Source organism: Miniopterus schreibersii (genome assembly GCF_964146895.1).
Source record: "Miniopterus schreibersii genome assembly, chromosome: 16".
Taxonomy (NCBI): Eukaryota; Metazoa; Chordata; class Mammalia; order Chiroptera; family Miniopteridae; genus Miniopterus; species Miniopterus schreibersii.
In genome coordinates this window covers 31059148-31081249 of record NC_138116.1, presented here as the reverse complement: position 1 = coordinate 31081249, position 22102 = coordinate 31059148, and the positions used below count along the sequence as shown (strand labels likewise).

The window sequence follows — 22102 nt, the reverse complement described above, 5'->3', positions numbered from 1 at the left end:
GATGAGCATAAGGGAAATGATGGTCATAAAAGGTCTCCAAGAAAGAGCAAATGAACTGAGATCTGCAGGATGACAGTCAGGATATGCAGATCTAGGGTAAGAGTAACCCAAGTGGAGTAGGAAGTGATAAGAAATAATTTGGGCCTTGGCCAGTGTGGCTCAGTGGTTAGAGTGTCAGCCTGCACACCAAAGGGTCCTGGGTTCAATTCCTGATCAAGGGCACCTGCCTAGGTTGCAGGTTCTATCCCCGGCCCTGGTAAGGGAATGTTTAGGAAGCAACCAATCCATGTGTCTCTCTCACATTAATGTTTCTCTCTCTCTCTCTCTCTCCTCTCTCTCTCCCTCCTTCCCTCCGACCCTCCCTTCCACTCTCTCTAAAAATCAATGGGAAAATATCCTTGGGTGAGGATTAACAGAAAAACAAAAAAGAAAAGAAAAAAATATTTTGGAGTAGGCAGGAACCAGAGCATGAAGGGCTTCAAAGGCCTGGGGGAAAGCACAGGATTTTGTTCTAAGTGCAATGAGAAGCCACTGAAAACACCGAAAGGCTTCAAACAAAGGACTGGCAGATTGTTCTCAAGTGTAAAAAACCACTGGGCTACTATGTGGTGAGGGGACCGTATAGAGACAGGAGTGAAAATGGGAGAGAAAGACCTGTTGGGAAGCTGCTGTTGTACAGGCGAGAGCTGGTGAAGGTCTAGACTAGGTGGCCAGTGGTGATGGGAAGAAGGGGAGTGAGCTGGGATTTACATGAAGATAGAACCTGCAGGACTCACTGGTGGGCTGGATGTGGGTGATGAGGGAAAGGGAAGAATTAAGGATTACTCTTGGATTTGGGTATGAAAAGCCAGTGTATTATTCCATTTACTAAGCTAGGAAAGGCGGGAAGGAACCAGTTCAACAGGCAGGCATGTGTGGTGGTGGGACTGGAGATGAAGAGTTCCCATTTTGATGTGTTAGGGTGCACAGTCTACTTGAGAGCAAGTGGAGAAACCAAGTTGGACATGTGAGTCTGGGGCTTGGAAGAGAGGTGCGGGCTAGAGATTTAAATCTAGAAGTCATCAGTTTTAGATGGCATTTAAGTCCATAGGACTGGAAGGAGTCATTTACACAGAGAGTCTAGACAGGATGAGATGGGAAGGGAAGAGAAGGTAGAGAAAATGGCCCAGGGAACGCCAGTGTTCAGGAGTCTACAAGAACAGGAGAAAGAAAAGATCAGGAGAAAAACCACCAGTGACATGAGAAAGAAAACAGAGACCGTGGTGTCACAAAAGCCAAACAAAAGCGCTGGACAGAGGAGGAAAGCGCAATTATGTTGTATATATTATTGACAATGCATGTAAGATTAGGACAGAGAATTGCCACTGAATTTGACAACAGGGAGGCGGATGACCTTGACAAGAACAGTTTCAGTGGAGTCAAGGGAACGGAAGTGGACAGTGGTGAGATGAAGAAGTGGCGATGGTGAGTATGGAGCAGGGCCCAGCAAACAAAGGCCCACGAGCCAAATCCAGTCTGCTCCTGTTTTTGTAAATAATCTTTTCTTGGACCATACCAATCCCATTCAGTTAGGCATTGTCTATTGCTACTTTCGTCATACAATAGCAGAGATGAGTAGCTGTGAGAGACCATGTGGCACTTAAACTCTAAAATATTTACTATCTTGCCTTTAACAGAAAAAATCTGCAGACCCCTGGTACGGACTATTTTCTCAGGAAGTTTTTGCTATAAGACAAGAAAAATGGGGCAATAGGTGGGGTGAATGGAGGAATTTTTTTTTTAATCCTCACTTGAGGATATTTTTTCCATTGCTTTTCAGAGTGGAAGAGAGAGAGAGAGACAGAGAGACAGACAGAGGGAGATGGGGTGGGGAGGGAGATACCAATTGGTTGTCTCTGGCACTCTCCCCAACTGGAGCCATGGATCACATTTGCAACTGAGGTATGTGCCCTTGACCAGAATCGAACTAAGACCTTTCAGTCTGTAGTCTGACACTAACCACTGAGCAAAACTGCCCAGGGTGAATGGAGGAATTTTTAAAGATGAGAGATGTTTGCATACCTCTATTGTGGAAATGATAGAACAGAAGAGGAGAAATTGATTTGGGAGGTGGACGGGTAACAGGACAATAACAGAAAAGAAGGACTTTCTTTTACAATGTTCTTGAATTTTTTTAGCGGGTATTAGCTCTCTAAAAGGGCTGTAAGTATCCTTTAGAGTGTGGACCCAGGATATGATTCATTCTTATATCCCCTTTAGTTCAAGGATTCCATTCCAGTTGCCACAATGACAGGCCAAGTTTATGACTACTGTTTCAGTATAATTATTAACAGCTCCTTCTCACTCTCAAAAGTCATTCTGGTGATAAGTCATATTGTCACCTTACCTCTAGCATCTAACCAAAGCTAGAGCACAACTGGAACTCGACAAACACTTGCCAAATGATTAAATATATCATAGGGCACTTCTCAGAAGAGCAGCAGTGTGGAGACTAATGCTCTGAATGCTTTCCCTAACTTTCGGCACAATTATAAGCAGTGATTCAAAAACAGCATCACACTCCCTGTAACTGCTATCTACTTGGCTGATGTGGAGTCTAAAGCCCAAAGGGGTCAGTGAATTCTAAAACCACTGGAGCCTTCTAAAACATGTTGCGTCCTGATACAAAAAAATACTACAGAGGCCTCTGCAGGCAACTGCCCACCGGAAAGGACTGACCTTTTTGGGCAAGGATTGCACAGAATTCTGTGACCGTGTTGGTCATGTCATGTTATAAAGATGCTCTTAATGGGATTATAACCACTGTCTTTAGTCAAACACCCTAAGACACATGACATTCAGCTAAGAGAGGCAAAAAGGACCAAGCTAAGGTCTGAAGAAGTGCACAATCTCTTCTCGGAGAAAGGATTTCTATCTCGATTTCTCTCGTTCTCAATCTGGCATCCCACCAGAACTATCTCTGCTGAAGGTACCACTTTTTTCTTCCAGCAAACAAATAAGACTCGCACAATCTCACATTTCAGTCTTAAAGAAAGATAAACTGTCTGCCAGACTTTTTTTCAGGCTGGAATGCTTTTGCTTGTTATAACAAAGTACCGAAGTCAAGGAAGTTAAATATAATTCATTTTCCAGAGTCAAAAAGGTTCTTCTGAAGCAGTCACTCCATCAAGCAAGTCTGTTCTCAACGACCCCTCCCCAATACTTGATATCTAATTTCTAGTAATCAATTACACAGGAAGAAGAGCATATTGTAACTGGCAGAATCTTAAGACCTACAAAAGGTTAAGATTTTATTTTTAAAAAATACTTTTACTACCTGGCTAATCAGAAAATGTGCTGAAAGAGAGATTCTGGCACTATCCCTAGACACTCTTTAAAATAAAATGGGGCTACTTTTCCTTTCCAAGCTGTATGTGGGTTAAAAACAGAACTAATCACCCAAAAATGTCTGCTTTCAATCTACCCTTACTGGAGTTTCTGAATTGAGCACTGGAGCGTGGCTGCAGTCTGCATCCGAGGGTGTTGTTAGGGAGCAGTTGCTGTACTGGTCCTATTTAGTAACTCAGATTCTACAGTCTGGCGATGCAAAGCAACCCACTGAGCCAGCCTAGAGGGCTCAGCAGAACCAATTACACTATCTCTGGATTTCTGTGCACCATTAACTGCAGCCAGTATTCTTCACTCTCCTTGCTGCCTGGAGTAGACTGCACAGGCTACCAAAGCCACACAGGTCACGTGTGAGGAAGAAAAGCAGCATGGAAACTGGCAAAGACCCTACTGCTTTCTTCTTATTATTTTTTTTCAGAACTATTGTCTGCCACCTGTGTAGACAGAGGGGATCTGAGCCAATGGAAATGCCTTGAAAAATTAACATCCCCTCTGGCTCCTAGATGCCTCTAATTTTGCAGTTTGCTCTATCAGAGAATTATATTGCCTTTATCCTATGAGTCCACGGGCAGTCTTTAAGAGGTTTTAAGTAAACATTTTTTTAAATTTATTTTTATTGTTGACAGTATTACAGATGTCCCCCATTGTCCCTCTTTTGCCCCCCTCCACCTGGCCCCTACCCAACCCCAGGCCTTCACCGCACTATTGTCTGTGTCAATGGGCTATGCATATACACATATAAGTTCTTTGATTAATCTCTTCCTGCTCACCTCCTTCCCTCTGAGATGTCAGTTTGTTCCATGCGTTCATGCCTCTGGACCAATTTTGTTTGTCAGTTTATTTTGTTCATTAGATTCCACATATAAGTGAGATCATATGGTACTTGTCTTTCTCTACCTGGCTTATTTTGCTCAGAATAATCACCTCCAGGTTCATCCATGCTGTTTCAAAGGGTAAGAGATCCTTATTTTTAACAGTCGCATAGTATTCCATGGTGTAAATGTTCCACAGCTTTTTTATCTACTCATCTATTGATGGGCACTTGGGCTGTTTCCAGATCTTAGCTATTGTAAATAATGCAGTTATGAACATAGGGCTGCATATCTTCTTTCTGATTGGTGTTTCAGGATTCTTGGTATATATTCCTAGAAGTGGGATCACTGGGTCAAACAGCAGTTCCAATTTTAATTTTTTGAGGAATCTCCATAGTTTTCCACAGTGGCTACACCCATTTGCATTCCCACCAGCACTTGTTTGTTGATTTTTTTGATGGTAGCACATCAGGCAGATGTGAGGTGATACCTCATTATAGTTTTAATTTGCATCTCTCTGATGATTAGTGACACTGAGCATTTTTTCATAAGTCTCTTGGTCACCTGTATGTCCCTCTTTAGAGAAGTGTCTATTCAGGCCCTTTGCCTAATTTTTAATTGGACTGTTTGTCTTCCTTTTGTTGAATTGTATGAGTTCTTTATATATTTTGGAAATCAACCCTTTATTAGATGTATCATTGGCAAATATATTCTCCCATACAGTGGGTTCCCTTTTCATTTCAAGGATAGTTTCTTTTGCTGTGCAGAAGCTTTTTAGTTTGATGTGGCCCCATTTGTTTATTTTTTCTTTTAAAAGATTTTCAATTGATTTTTAGAGACAGAGGAAGGGAGAGGGAGAAAAACATCGATGTGAGAATGAAACATCAATTGGCTACCTCCTGCATGCCCCCTACTGGGGATTGAGTCTGCAACCCGGGCCTGTGCCCTGACGGGAAGTCGAACCAGCAACCTTTCGGTGCACGGGACAATGCCCAACTAACTGAGCCACACTGGCCAGGGCCCATTTGTTTATTTTTTCCTTTGTTTCTCTTGCCCTAGGAGATGTATCAATGAAAATTATGCTACATGTGATGTATGAGATCTTACTGCCTATGTTTTCTTCTAGGATTTTTATGGCTTTGCAATTTATATTTAAGTCTTTTATCGATTTTGAGTTTGTTCTTGTGCATGGTGTAAATTGGGGGTTTAGTTTCTTTTTTGGCCGTGTACCTGTGCAATATTCCCAACACCATTTATTGAAGAGATTGTCTTTACTCCATTGTATGCTCTTTGTCTCCTTTGTCAAATATTAATTGACCATAATGGTGTGGGTCAATTTCTGTCCTGTTCCATTGATCTATATACCTGTTCTTGTGCCAGTATCAGGCTATTTTGGTTACAATGGCTTTGTAGTATGGCTTGATATCTGAGATTGTGATCCTTCCAACTTCGTTCTTCTTTTTTGAGATTGCTGGGAAGGAAATTATATATTCCCACTGTTCTGCCATCATTTCTGTTGTCCAATTTTACAACTGTCTGCCTGTTCCCTTCCTACTGTTTGGAAAAGCAATGGATTGTATTAGTTAAAAGTAAGGGTTTTTGAACCAGCAGACTGGGATTTGAATGTTGGTATTGCCACCTACTGTGGGATCTCTGTCAAGCCACTTAACTTCTCAAAGGCACAGGCTCACCATTTCCAGGACAGGAATAAGAGCACCTACTTCAAATGCTTTTAGCTACAAAAGAATACAAGGCTTAGTAATGAGCACTGTGGAACTGTTTACTCAGTACCCCTCCTTCATCCCGGAATCTTCCTTTCACCATGTTATTAAAGAGTCTGCTGTCCCAGAGGCAGACCAGGCCCAAGCTGGGCCAAATGGAGTTTTCCTGTGACTTTCCAGATTAAACTGGGAAAGAGTTCATCTCTCTCTGGTGGTGGGAGCCCCACAATATGAAGTTGAGTTAGATCGCGGCAAGGTTCCTCAGTAAGGGAAGGGGGCTGGTCTCCCGGTAGAGATAATCCTGGGCATTATTCCAGTCCTGGGCTTCAGCTGTCTGACAAGCCCAGCTGAGACACTACTCTTTCACCGTCTGACTGTTCAACTTCTCCTTCAAAACAAGACACAAGAGCCTTCCAAATAATCCCTTTTGCCTAGGGCAGTTTGAGTTGGGACTTTGTCTTCTGCAAAGAGTCTAGATGGAGAAATCATCTTATAAAAGGGACTCAGTAAATGGCAACTATTAATACTATTCCCAGATCTCCCAGACAAAATGCCGTATTTCAGATAAGAGCCAAAGGTGTTGACCCATCTTGTAGAGCTTTGTAAGTAAGCTGATTAAGTTCAACATCTGCAGGCAGATGCACAACAGCTCATGGATCAGGGGATCGTCTCTTCAACCCACGTTGAAAACCAAGCATTCTCCAGGAAAAAAGTTTCAATCTTTTGTTCAATCCTTCAGTAAAAAGTGAGTGCATACTACATATACTGTGCTAAATACTGAGAGAAAAAGATCATTAGATGGGGACACGTCTTTAATGAGCTTGTAAGGAACACAGGTAAGAAACAGGTAAAACTATAAGAATGATACAAAGAAGTATGAGTAATGAATGCCAGAATCATTTGGAAAGCAAAGGACTGCTCCAGAGAGCAAAAATATTGCTGAGGGCTACCAGATCTGATGAGCCCTAAACAGCAGCCCCTGTGACATCTACGAAAGGTAGAAACCTAGGAGTAAGTAGACTCTATCTATGGAATGTCCCTTCTTTTGATACTGCTGGCCACTATGGTACCTTGGAGAGCTGTTGCTATGGAAACAGGGCATCACCAGCTGGAACAGAAGTGTTTTAAGAGGAATCAGCAATAATAAGAACGCAATCTATTCCCCACGATGGTGCTAAACAGTAGCAGAGGCTACAGGAATCTCAGAGCTGTGGATGAGTCCATGTGCACAGCCCCCTGCTTCCCTGTGTCCTCGAACACAACAGGTACCTTCTAGATCTGGTAGCCCTGGTCAAATGCCACATGGGCACCCATCAGACGGTGTTAATTCTAACTCCTCCACAGCCCGTTCTGAAACCTTGAGTAGAAAGGGGCTTTATTTAAAGTACAGGTTTCTTTCCAAGCTTGTGAACCAAAAGAATGTAAAGAGCAAAAGGAATAATTCTCACCTTATTTGTTAAAATGCTCTGTTCCACCTAAGTTACTTTTATTTATGATTTCTGCAAACCACATCCACTGAAAATGTGAACCAAAGAGTCCATTTTTATTCTTTTTGGGAGACAAGCCAGAAGTTAAAATCTCAAGATGAGGCTGGAGCACAAATTCAGCAGTGCCCAAACAAGACTAAACATTTACATTTTAAAGTTCTGCTTATATCTGTTATCACCCATAACTTAAAATATGTTAGCCCTGAAATAGCTGGGAGTGGCGAACGCATTCATGCACAGCTTCCTTTGATGAAATGGAACCCATGAGGATGACTGCATTTAAAGCAACAGCTCCAAATGGCAAAAGAGAAGGAAATGTTTAAGCAAAAGTCTCAGCTGCTTTTGCTGAATAAAAGGTATGGAAAGTCAATACTTTAGGAAATGGGGCACATTTAAAGGAACAATTTGTACAAGTTTAACATAAGGACTACTTCCCCCAAATAGCTAGGACTTCCCAGCTGCCAAGTAAAATTCTGATCCCCCATAACTTACTATATATTACTTCTCACTTTAGTCACTTAGTAACTCTCATCTATATTACGGGTCTTCATTCAGGAGAAAACATCCTTTTGTGGTGATATCTGGGTGTTCCTTCACCTGATTTTTAGAGACACGTCCTGTACCAAAAACCTAAGGATGTGGACCCCCTTGAGGTTTCATCTGAGTGATTTTCCCCTTCTATTTCATTCAGTTCTCTTCAGTACCACAGGTGAGCAGTCAACACAGCTGTCTCCTTTCATCATTGAGCTCTACTCAGCTATTTATGCTGAGAGGGACCCAGCTGGTTAATGAGGCCATGGTCACTGTCATTGCTTGGATACCCCTGTGACCCTGTTGGCTAACTTTTCAGATTCTGCAGTGGAAAAAAGTGGCTCCCTCCCAAATCTGCTTTTAAAGTTTGTCACTGTTATAAAGAGATTTTGGTATGGACAAGTATGTAGCATACTGGGAATCAGAAAACCTGGATCCGTGATCAACTCACTGAGTGATTTGGGGCAAGTCACATAACCTACCTGAGGCTATTTCTTTATTTGTAAAATGGGGGAAATAATACCTATATGGCTGAATTCACATCTTTGTGAGGATCAAGTAAAATAATATTTGCAACAATATTTTGTAGAATGTAAGATAAACACACCATAAAACATTAGCATTAGAGATCAAGATAAATGACTCGAAGTGTGCCTCTGCCGAAGCAACTCAAAATATGTCTTTGCTTATAGTGACTTGATCAAGAAAGACATATTAGTCTTGTAAGAATACATTCTTAATTCTAGAGATCTGATAACTGTACTGGAATCTGACTGCAAGATTCTACTACATGGGGAGGGGGATGGGATGGGGTGGAACAGGTCATTGGGGAGAAAAAGGAACATCTGTAATATTTTAAACAAAAATAAAATTAAAAAAAAAAAAGATGCTACTACACCAGTCACCAGAAATCTCCCAAACTCAGAATCTGCAAGTAGTTGATTAAAAAAAAGAGAGTCGTACTTGGCCTAGCATAAATAATATCATAGGGATAACAGTCAGCTATCTGTCCCTACTGTTCCCATATGACTGGGAACAAAAAAAGTTCAGAAGTATGACAAGGAGACAAGGGAGAGTAATTAGGGCTGAGGTGAGGTACAGACGCCTCAAGTCACCTCTCCTTCTGATTTATAAAAGACAGTATTTAGACCACTAAATATACTTGTCAGTATGTACAGCTCCAGAAGAAGTGTCCCCCTTCTAGATGGGGGCCATTCTAAGAGAAGCATCCATATTCCAGATATCACGGATGATACCTAGAGATGAACATAGCATCTGTTCACAGTCCACAATGTAACATAGAAACAAAAATCAGAAATACTAGCATGTGATCAATACAATATAAAGGACAGTAAGTATTTTGTATATTTTAAAGCTTTGATCTAGACCAGCAATTTTCAACCCCTGTGCGGCAAGAATTTTTAAAACATGCAATACCTGATTATTTAGTCAGGGGCACTGACTCTTTTCTCTTAGATTGTCAAATAAAAAATTGACAATAGCCAACACAATGAGAGCTGTCTGGTGCGAATGCCCTGTTTTGAACCATAAATATCTGGGTCATATAATAGAGTTGCATCTTATTGGTGACACTGCATACTAAGGTTGCATCTGATTGGATAATTCTTGGTACCAGAAATCCTTATATACAAGTATAGGCACCTGATTTTTTTAAAAAGTCACTTTGGAGCAAAAAGCATAGGTAATTACTTTTTTGTGTGTAAATCAATCAAAATTATACCTCCTTTTTTTTTTTTTATCAGATCGGCAAAAAATACATTGTGTGTGCCACAGAATTTTAGTAATTAGTTTCTGTGTGCCAGGAGATAAAAAAGGTTGAAAACTGCTGCTCTAGATGACTACAGAACACCGAACAGACTGAAAAAAGCATTATCTCTGGTTTTGCAAAATTAATCTCCCTCCAGAGGAGACCTCAGAGTGCAAATTAGAGCAAAGGAAATTTTATAGCTATGTTACAGGCTACTGAAAACAGAGATTTATAAATGGAAATGTTGACAGAACAACCACAGCACTGAATTCATGCTGTCTGAAATCCTGTATTTCCATGGATGAAAGAGGGAAGAGAAAAAAAGAGGTCAAGTTCTTACACAGAGACTGAGTTTCCAATTCCCATCCATTGTTTAAACATATCTGAATGACTTCTTGTGTCAAGGACCTGAAACCCAGAAAGCTTTGCCCTGTCAGCAGTAATACTGCAATTTTTCTAATGTGCAACCTCAAACTAAGGATGGAATTTTCCTTCCAAAATCACTAACTACCAGCAGTTAAAAGCAGGAGTAAGCTGGGTAATGGCCAGGGCATTTACAGTAGTGATGGATGGCATTTTCCTCTTTAGATGGAGAAACTAGTTTAAACTTGTGACTGCCCTTAACATGGAAACAAGCAGATGGCAAAAGTTATGCCTGACCTTCTTTCTTGGCTCCTGAAGAGTGCCAATTTATATGGAGATGGCTCAGAAGAATAATAAACTTCAGTGTTCCTTCTTGGCACACTACTTTCCTAAAACCATTTTCAATAATCCTGTTGCACACAAGTGGGACTTGATGTGTTTCTAAGGTCAGGAAGGAAATAGTCCAACTGCTGGACTTGCTAACTAAAAGAAATAATCATGGTAGTTTTCCTTTTTGGGGGCAGGCAGGATCACTACTATTAGGTACTTAACATAAAAACTTAAAAGACTCTATGGCTAATCTGAAACACATAGTCTATATGGATGAAATGAAGACAAAATAGGAATGTATGCATGTCTAGTGGAAAAAGAAATCTAAGTTCTAAACAATATGGAAAGAATATTTCCAAAGAGATTAAATATTGAGATGACTAAAAATTACCATATGATCCAGTAAGTCCATGCCTAGGTATATATTGAAAGAATTGAAAGCAGAAACTCAAACAGATATTTGTATGTCAATGTTCATTACAGTATTTTTCACAACAGCCGAAAGACAGAAATAACCCAAGTACCCATGAACAGATAAATGGATAAACAAAGTGTGGTATTTACATGCAATGGAATATTATTCAGTCATCAAAAAAGGAATGAAGTTTTTAAACATGAATGAAAATCCCAGATAAAAATACCAGAATTCAGCAATACATTAAAAGGACAATACGCAATGATCCAGCAGGTATCTAAGGGTTAAATATTAAGAGAAAAAGACCCCTAAACCAACCAACAAAATGAAAAGGCCATATGATCATATTAGTAGAAGCTGAAAAAGCATAAGATAAAATTCAGCATCTATTTTCTGGCAAAAAGGTTTATTAGTGAGCCATGGTCATGAGGATAACTCCTTCAGAGTCAAAGAATCTGGAAACAAAAAACATCACACTCAGTGTCAGCTCTAGAAGAGAAGGCTCTTTGCTTTGTTTACTACATTATCCCCAATGTCTAGAATAGCATCCAGGATACCGAAGGCACACATTAAATATTTACTAAATGAGTGAATGAACAAATATACTAACAGAATCACTGTCATTAAAATCAAGAATGAACTGCCTGCCATCCCTACTTACTTAACACTGAAATATTATTCAGAAAGAGCATTTTTAAAACTTTTAATCTCAGGATCCCTTTATATTCTTGGAAATTACAAAAGGCCCCAAAGAGATTTTATTTATGTGGGTTCTATCTATTGATAAATACCATCTTGGAAATTAAAACTGAGAAGTTTAAAAATATTTACCTATCAATCCATTTAAAAATAACAATAATAAACCCATTATATGTTAACATAAATGACATGTTTTTATGAAAAATAACTACATTTCCCCAAAATTAATTTCTTGAAAAGAGTAGCACTGTTTCTGTGTCTTTGCAAATATATATCTTTTTAAAATACATTTTTACTGATTTTTTTGAGAGAGAGAGGAAGAAAGAGAGAAACACCAATGAGAGAAACATCAATCAGCTGCCTCTTGCATGCCCCCTACTGGGGATCAAGCCTGCAACCTGGGTATGTGCCGTGACCAGGAATGGAACCCGTGACCTCTTGGTGCACAGGACGACTCTCAGCCAACTGAGCCACACCCACCAGGAAGCAAATACCTTTAGTATCTGCTTTGATAGATGCCAGCTGGACTCTCATATATGCTTCTGTATTAAATCTGTTATGATATGTTGTCCTGGTTGAAAAATAAGATGAAAATCTGGCTTTACACAGATACAGGGTGGGGCAAAAGTAGATTTACAGTTGTTCATATGAAAAACAATACAATAATTAATAAATAATAATACAAGAATAAACCCTGTGTTTCATGTGCTCACAACTATAAATCTACTTTTGTTCCTCCCTTGTATTAGTTAGAAAGGAAAGAAATATTTGGATACCCTTTTCAGGTATTTGTTGATAATTCTCTTTGAAACTACACCAAAACATAAAAAGTGGTAGATTCTTAGCAATATGGACTGTGAAATATGGAATCTGAAATCTTATTAATGAACTTATACTCTGCTATATTAAAATCCACTGGTCAGTTGTGCTTCTGCCTAGGATGCAGAAAACTGGAAATAGTGTTGCTCTTATATTAACAAAAAAAACAAATTAGTAAACTGCAAAATCACAACTTTTCTTGAACCCATCAGAGAGCTGAAGGCAACTAAGTACCCTGAGACTAAAGGAAGGACAGGCTCCTCAAGAAGAGAAGGGAGCACCAAGGGATATCTCATTTGGGATGCTATACAAGCAGGCAAGAAAGAATCAACTAGAAATTTTACAGCCAGGTGTGGGGTTAGTGCTACAGTACAGAACCTCTGAGAGCTGCACACACAGGGCAGTTTGCACTCACTCTCGGGCTCTTTGCCAAGACCTCTACTGGGTGCTCATGAGAAAAACTGCAGGCAGCGTGGGAGACCAGAAAGAGCAACCTTTCCAGGTACAGATGCGAAGATTATTGGGCACTGTAGGAAAAGCATCAGGCCCTGATAGCCCTCACCCTTGCTCAAACCCACCTCTCAAACCTCTGAGAGGCAGCCTTGGCAGGCACCTGATGGAGGTCTTAAGGACAGGACAAGAGAACAGAGCCTTTCACTGCCTCTGATGCAAAAGCAGATATTTTAGACACAGGGAAGCTGTGCTGCAATTTATTCAGAGAACAGCACATTGGGGACAGCAAGGAGGCTTTCGGATCAAGTAAACCTACAGTTGCTTTAAAGCTGGGCAGTAGGGGTGGAAAGGAGTGGAGCTGATGGAAAAGCCACAGGAACTTGAAAAATGCCTGGATGCACAGAATTAGGAACACTGACCTTTCCAGTGGGTTACATCATAAGCAGCAGCAGCAGTATTACTGCCATTTATTTACTAAGCACAATTCAGCCTGACATTGTGCTTGGTGTTTTTTGTGTGTGTTTTTTTAAATTCTCACCCAATGATATGTTTTTATTGGTTTAGAGAGAGAGGAAGAAAGAAAGAGAGAGAAACACTGATGAAAGAGAGAAACATCAATTGGTTGCTCCCCCATATGCACCCTGAGCAGGTTTCAGTGTATGGGAAGATACTCCAACCAACTGAGCCCAGTGGCTAGGGCTCGATGTTTTTAAATAAATTCTAATCCCCACCACCCTGAATTGGTATTATCTCCATGTCACAGATGAAGATCCCGAGGCTCAGAGAAATTAAGGAACTTGTCCAAGGTCACAGACAGAGAGTATGGCAGAGCCAAAATTTAAATTCAAAGCTTAAGTTTTCACTTGACCAGGCTGCCATCCAATGTCACATTAGTGACAATATCCAATTATCCCAGTCCTTAGAGATGCAAATAAAATGCTCAGTCTTATAGAGAGAGGAGAGAAAAGATAACTGTTCAGATTCCTTATAGGTTATGTGAAAAGAAGAGATGTGGAGGATAAGTGGCAAAGGGTTCCAATATGCAGCAGACATGTCACTCTGCCAAAAAGAGCTTATCAAGGCTCATGAGCAAATTAGCAGGAGAAAGCAAGGTGATAAGACTGCACCCAGTCACTACAGTGCTAAATGATCGACATCCTAGAAGTCTTTGCCTCAGCTACACTCAGTAGCGCCCTGGTACTCTAGGCAAAACTGAACATCCACTTGGATTCAACTTGTCAAATACAGGCATGCAACCTTGACCTCTGCACCAGATGTAAAACCCAGGTTAGGGGACACTGAAGAGCCCCAATCAAAACCAGGGACACCGTGCCCATGCAAAAGACGGAACTACAACTCGACTCCAGCACTACCCCGCTGAGCCTTCCTGCACTCCCAGGTCATTCCCAGGCCTCAGCAATTTCTGAAGTTTAGTGTTACCTGCAGACATTCTGAAAAACAGAATTCAAAAAAATTAAAAAGAAACAAAAATGCCCAACCTTTCTTGATCACTCATGGAAAAATTTGAGCCTGTGCTTTAAAAGCTCAATTGCTTTAGATTTAGTATGTTCCCGTAGGAGGAGGCAAGTTGACAGTTGCTTCCCCGCCGCCCAAACTATTTATGGTCTCCTTAATACTGATGCCATTTATTTTCTCCCATCAATGGGCTTCACTTTCCTCCCGGAGATGAGAGAGGGTAAATTTAAAGTGATGGGGGGAAGGACTGCAAATCCTCCTGCCGGAGAGCTGACGGCTACAGAGCCACAGTCCCACAGAAAGGAGGTCAGTGCTGCGCTGTGAAGTCCTACCATCCACCTAGTGCAGCGTCTGGGGGAGCGCAATTATTTTTGTTCTAATGCCCAAAATAGATATGTTAATTCTGAGGATGAGAAACAGAGAACACTTTCTCCTTGGAAGGCAACATGCTTTGCTGATTTAATTAATAAATCTCTATGATATCTCTATGAAAAGAGAAGGCAAGTATGATTAGGCTCATTTTCTGAGGAGTGGAGACATGGAAAAATTAAGAAACACAGCCCTGGACAGATACTGACGACAGGAAGAAATTCTTTGTTTTCTGGCCTGGCACTTTGTATGCAACGAGGGTAAGAAAGAGAAGTAGGAGAAGGCTCAAACAGCACGCCACATGGCTCGGGAGCCATCCTGGCCAACCTTTCCATCTACAGCGTGAATGGAGACATAGAAGGCACGTCTGGCACATCCACTGATGAGAAAATGGGAGGGTCATCAAGGTTCCAAAAGGTCTCAACAGGCTGGAACAATCAAGCAAAACTAGCACGATGAAATCAAGGGTGAGACACATAAAGCCCGGCACTTAATTTCAAAGAATCTCTTACACAAATAAAGAAGGGAAGAGTTTAAAAGCAGTTCATATGAAAAAAGGCCTGGGGCAGATATTGCAAACTGTTGGCCCACACATGTGTTTTGTTTGGCCTTTACAGTATTTGTAAAAAGCACTAAGCCAACATTTAAAAATTGGGAGAGTCACATAAAAATCGGATTTCTGGCTTCTCTTGAAAAACTGATAGACCTGGCAACTCCCGGTTTGCATTCAGACATGACAATTGGTTAGAACTGAGTTGCGGTTGTCCCCGTTAGACAGGACATTCACTCCCCCAATGGATGCATATGGATGGATGCAACTGGCCTGCTGAAGGCATTTCTTAGCTCTGTAGGAATCTCTTAGCAACTCTTGACCTAGGAGTTTCAGACAGCTGCCAACTCAGTAGAAGCCAATGGTTGATATGGCTGCTGAAAATTTCACCCAACCCAAAGAAATGGAAGAACAGTACCTAAATCAGTGGCCCTTAACTTCTGAAGAGTCACAGACTCCTTAGTGAATCTAGAAAAATCAATGAGTCTTCTCTCCAAAAATATGTCTATCATATAAAATTTTACAACTAATTTCAGGGAGTTGACAGAGTTCCCAAGTTAACAAGCCCAGTCTAGAAACTGTCCCACTGTCTGTTCATACACTGTCTGCTCCTGGCCAGGAACCTCATTTTAAGAGGGATGCTGACAAACTGCAACCTGGATAATAAAGGATCTGGAAATCATATCATAAAGTTGAAGAAACTAAGAATGATTAGCCTAGAAAAAGGAACACTCAGTAAGGAACATAATATCCATTTTCAATTTTCGAAGCTGTAATAAGGAAACGTTTTCAGCTGGCAAAACTAAGATCAAAGAGAAGCTACAATGAGGTGTATTTTATTATTTCAGTTCAGTCTAACAGAGAAGTTTCTTACAATTAAAGCTCTACAAAACTGTCCTGTGGAATAACACAGCAGTGAGTTCCCCATCACCGCAGATCTCCAAGTAGGAGCAGGATAATGAATGTCAGAGGTATCACAGAAGGGAATTCCTGAGCTGGGTGGAACAATGTACAATTACCTAAAACTTCTTTCTTCCAAATCAAAGTTTCAGTGAGCAGAGCTGGAGATGGCAATATAGTAGTTCCCCCTTATTGGCGGTTTCGTCTTCCATGGTTTCGGTTACCTGCGGTCAACCGCAATCCGAAAATATGAAATGGAAAATTCCAGAAATAAACAATTCATCAGTTTTAAATCACGTGCCATTCTGAGTAGCATGATGAAATATTGCACCTGCCCGGGCCGTGAATCATCCCTGGTCCAGCATATTCTCGCTGTGTATGCTACCCGCCCTTTAGTGCTGGTTAATAGGCAGGATCACAGTTTGTGCTCAAGTAACCCTTATTTTACTTAACAATGGCCCCAAAAAGAAAGAGTAGTGATGCTGTCAATTCAAAAAGAAGCCATAAAGTGCTTCTTTTAAGCGAAAAGGTGTGAGTTCGGCATTATCTGCAGTTTCAGGCACCCACTAAGGGTCTTGGAACGTATCCCCCACAGGTAAGGGGGGACTACTGTCATAATTCTGTTCCCCTCCCAAACGAATTAGTCTCGCTCGGATGCAATACTTATATTGTAGCCAAGCTCCACCGAAGAGGTAGAAGCTCAGTGGCTGATCCTCTCTTGGTGACTCTCAACTTGCTAGGAATTGGTCAAGGTTTGGCTACTCTTGAAATTTCACATGCCAACTGTTTCGTCTTCTAACCTACTCCACGACTCACCTCTCCTCCTACCTGCTTCCAAGCTGTCCATGTTAATTCTTGGGAAGCTGTATAAGTTCCATTGCATATCAGATCAAGTGCTTGCTGAATTGACTCATCCACAAAGTTTCAAACATGTGGGCATTTAATTAAAGCTTCTGCCTGATGATTTCAACAGATAAAAATGGGGAGAATCCAGTGCTGTAATAACTCTGTACAAGCATCGCAGTCTGGTTAGAAGAGGTTACAGACTAGACCAGCCCAAGTCCACCCACATAGGAGGTGGTCGGCAATCCAAGGCTCTCCAAAATGGGTGGAAGAGTACTAAGCAGGCAGCTTGCACTTCAGGAAGTTCGAGAAACTAAAGAAACTGCCTCACTGTGTCTTCCATTTCTAAATTACTCCCTTCCCACAAATAATTTCTGAGTAAGAAATACTGCTTTTCAAAAAAACTGTTTCTGCTAAAAATGTCTTTTAAGACACCATAAATGTGAAGTGAATACTTGCCCCTTATGTCCACATCTGTTCTGGCTGCACACGATCAAGATGAAACTTATAAAAGGAAAACTTCCTTTTGTCCATATTACTGCTCTCCTCCTGAGCGTTCCTCAGGAGCTTAGGAAATAGTTCTGAAAGCAAACTTTTCCTCTGTCCCGGCAAAGGGAAAAACCTGGGGCCTCTTGACCTATAAAACTCAATATTTTGGAAAGTCTGTAATTCCCCCCAGTCTGCCAGTCAAATAGAGTCTCTCTTTAGCAAACCACTGGCCAGCCAGGGCTGGGCAGCAAGGCTTTCACCCTTAGAAGTTGACAAGGATAGGACTCAAAAGCTCCCTGGGAAAAAAAAAAGTCTCTGTTTCAGCTTGCATTACAAACTGCTGGAAAAGACAGATGGAGGGGATGACAGGAAAAGCAATTATTTCTTCTGGGCTTCCTTTTTGTCTGGATTCTAAGGAGACGAATACAAAATTCCATCACAGATTGAAATGCTATCTAAACATTCTTGAAAATGTGGTCTTGCTCTCTGAAATATGACCTGCTCTGCTCCGCAGCAACCTGTAACCTATTAACATGTGAGGTAGGGAGGCTGACATTCCTGCAGGCTGTCTAATTCTGGGCCTGACTCTCCAACACTGCGAGTTTGTGACCATAGATTAAAACATAACTAAACTAAAAGATATGTATCCACATAGCATGATCCAACAAAAAGTCTTGATGAATCAATTACTTTACTTGCATATTCTTGGAATTTTAAATACCTAAGACTCTCTTATGGATATCAAAGTTTCTAGTGAGCCATTCTAAATACAAGCTGAATCACACAGTAAACAGTAGCGCTGTTATTTCAAATAGTAGTAAGTTGGGACTAGTCAAACACAAATCAAGTTTTAAACAACTTGAAAGGAACATACACACTCACCAAAATGACATTTTTATGGTAAAGAGCTTCTGTTTATTTACAATTAACAAATAATCTCACAGAGACCAAATATTCCGTACAGTTAAATAAACTGTTAACACATGGACTGTGTGTTCTGAAAAACGTGAGGATGAGGAAGATGCAGTTTTTGTCTCAAGGAGCGTATAAACTAGTCAAGGGGACAAGATGTGTTCACAGGGGACCGGGAAGCCAAATGAAAAGTACAAGCATGGGGTTGCAGGAGTCTGCAGGCAGAAAGGAAATATATCTAATTATTTGAGGGATACTGGGATCAATTTTCTCTTCTGCACAACAAGAAGAGTTCCAAATCCCTCCTAGTTCTAGAATTCTGATTCCTTTGGTTTGTCTAGTTAAGCTAAACCAAAAATTTAATGAAACAAATAGTATTTGAGCTGGCCCTTAGATGGGTAAGGTTTTGAAATGAAGCTACTGGAAGAAAAAGAGGAGAGAGAGCATTTTAGGCAAAAGGAAGAACATAACCATAGGTCCAGAAAGCACTAAGTCTTCAGTATGGATGAAGCATAGGAGACAACTTTGGAAAGGTAGACTGAGGCCCTGAATGCCAAGCAAAGGAACTTGGGTTTAATTTGGCAGACAGAGGTCACTGAGGTTTCTGAAGAGGTAGATGACATGACCCGACATATCATAGGGAAGTTAAACAACAGAATGAGGCTGGAGTTTTTGCAGGCTCCCTTTTACTCTTCATTACCTCCAGGGGCCCTATTTACATGGACTTGCCTGCCAGAGGGGCGAAACGTCACTGGAGAAACCTAAATAGGTAAAGCAAAGCAACAAGGACTAAAAATCATGTGAGGGCTAGGAAATGGGACTGGTTTTAGGAACCTAGTACGTCCATGCACAAATAGTGATGGTGACAACCAGAAAAAGGTGACTACTTACAAACAGACCAATGAAAGATCAATATTAAGAGGAAAAGAAAGTAATAAAATGTAAGAAAACCAGAGAAATGGATAAAACCGAAAATGGAAAAGAGTCTCGACACCTGTGAGCTACTAGCAGAGAAAACAGGAATATAAAATGAGGACATTTCTACCCAGGATTACACCCCCACCCACCGTCCAAAAATCTGGGTAGCATAATTAACATTTTAAAAAATCAGATGTACTGACTGACAGAGGGGGTTGGGGGGGCTGGGTGAAATGGTGATAGAAGGAGACTTGACTTTGGGTGGTCAACACACAACACAATAACAGATGATGTATTACGGAATTGTACACTTAAAAACCTATAAAATTTTGTTAATCAATGTCACCCCAATAGAGTCAATAAAATTTTTTTTAAAAAAGGAATCAGCTGTACTAAAAAATGTCATACAGGACAAATTACAGAATCAAAGCCACTATTACAAAGATGTACACCCAACCTAAATGAATTAGTATTGGAAGGGAAGAACCAGACACTGTATGAGAGGGAGACTAGAAAAGGCATGCTCAGCATTTCTGTTAGATAGTAATTTCTGAAATATGATGCCTAAACAGAAAAATAAAATCCAAATGAAAAGGAAAATGGTTAATAAATAACATCTGGCCCCCGAATCACTGAAGAATACCTCCTTCCTGTATACTTATTCTAATCATTCCCTTCCAATACCCCTCCTTAGCTAGATCCAAAGGAAATGTAAAACTCCGAAATGAATCTACAGTTACCTGTGTGCCAACAAAACTGGGAATGAGGAACTGTAGCTATGTCACATCATTACCTTTGTTTTTGCTAATATATGAATTTTATTTCTATCTTGATTTTTAAAATTTATTGTGTTAAAATACACATAAAATTTATCATCATAACCATTTTAATTGAATGTAATAAGAACATGCACATTTTTGTGCGCCCATCACCACCATCCATACCCATAATTCTTTTCACGTTGTAAAATTGAAACTCTATACCTGTTAAACAATAACTTTCCACTCTCCCCCAGTCTTTGGCAACTATCATTATACTTTCTGTCTTTATGATTTTCATTACTCTAAGTACTTCATATAAGTGGAACAATACAATATTTTTTTGTGACTGGATTATTTCATTTAGCATAATGTCTTCGGGCTCAACCATGTTATAGTGTATGTCAGGATTTCTTTCCTTTTTAAGGCTGGATAATAACCCATTGTATGCATATACCACATTTTGCTTCTCCATTCATCTGTCGATGGACACTCTGCTTCTCTATTTTACCTACTGTGAATAATGCTGCTATGGACATGGCTGCACAAATATCTCTTCAAGACCCCGCTTTCAGTTCTTTTCAGTAATACCCAGAAATGGAATTGCTGGGTCAGATGCTAGTTCTATTTTTTTAATTTTTTGAGGAATCTCCATACTGTTTTACACATAGCTGTACCATTTTACATTCCACCAAGGGTTCTAATTTCTCCATATCCTCACTAACACTTGTTGTTTTCTGTTTTTGTTTTTTCTATAGTAGCCACCCTCCTGGGTGTGAGGTTGTATCTCATTTTAGTTTTGATTTGCATTTCCCTAATAATTAGTGATGTTGAGTATCCCTGTTAAGTACTTGGTGACTAATCTTATATCTTCTTTGGAGAAATGTCTCTTCAAGTCCTTTGCCCATTGTTAATTGCACTGTTTATTTCTGTTGTTGAATTTCAGGAGTTCTCAAAATATTTTGGATATTAATCCCTTGTCAGATAGGTGATTTGCATATATTTTCTCTCATTCTGTAGGCTGCCTTTTTATTCTGTTGGCAGTGCCTTTTGATGCATAGATTACTGCCATCTTTTGCAGCAACAAAAGTAATACCAAGCCCTGCTGGTATGGCTCAGTGGTTGAGCATCAACCCGTGCACCAAAAGGACACCAGTTCCATTATCTGTTAGAGCACATGTGGGGTTGGCAAGCCTGATCCCCAGTAAGGGGCATGCAGGAGGCAGCGAATTGATGTTCTCTCTCATTGATGTTTCTCTCTCTCTCTCCCCCTCTCCTTTCTCTCTCAAAATCAATAAAAACATCTATTTTTAAAAAAAAGCAATACAAAAATCCCAACAATTTAGCTGACAGATAAAAGCAACCACCATATTTAGCCACAGTACACAAAATATAGGCGGGCACAAGAGCCATCTGACACTAAGGATAAAGAGAAGGACATTTCGGTTTTCTCATTTCAGCTTGCATGCCCCAGGCAGGGTGAGCTGTGCTAATATGCCCCTGGCCCAAGGGACCCTGGGTAAGAGAGAGTTCATGGCTGGTCTGGGCAGCCCACCTCTGTTACTAGTGGAACAGGTCATATACATTTCCTGCTGTGTACGGGACAGATCAATAAGAGGGTGCTCTGTACGGAGGCAGTTTGATATTGGTCACCTGGTCGCTGGCTTTGGAAGCAACTAGGGGAGTATAAAGAACAAGAAAGAATACGTCACTTACTTGCCTGCCGTCTTGCCCCACGTTTGTTTGACCTCTTACAACAGTTCGAATATTGTCATCCAGTCTCCTGGCAAAAAAGTTAAAGGATACAAATCATTAAAATCATCTCTATTCTAGATTGACCAAAAGAACAAAAATTAGTAATTTATCCAGGAACTTCTGCAGGTTGCACCCACTTGTCCAGAAAACCAAATGAGTTTGAATGCTATAAGGAAGACTAAGGCTTGGACCCAGGTGGAGCAGCAACAGTAGTGTAAGAAGCCAAGCCCAGCATAGACTGCTGAGTTGTTTTTGTTTTTTAAAAAAGGGCTATTTTCACCTAATATTCAGAGGTGTCCAAAGGACCCATATAACGTTTAGTATTTTTCATGGAATAAACCAAAAAT

At 40.5% G+C, this 22102-nt stretch overlaps 1 protein-coding gene across 1 annotated transcript in view; it reads right to left on the bottom strand.

The window, feature by feature from the left end:
• VPS53 (VPS53 subunit of GARP complex) overlaps positions 1–22102 on the bottom strand; it is a 121936-nt gene that overhangs the window by 89109 nt on the left and 10725 nt on the right. Inside the window, exon 4 of the mRNA XM_081162258.1 lies at positions 21717–21783. Within this exon, the coding sequence (XP_081018384.1) occupies positions 21717–21783 (67 nt within the window). The remainder of the gene's footprint in view (positions 1–21716; positions 21784–22102) is intronic.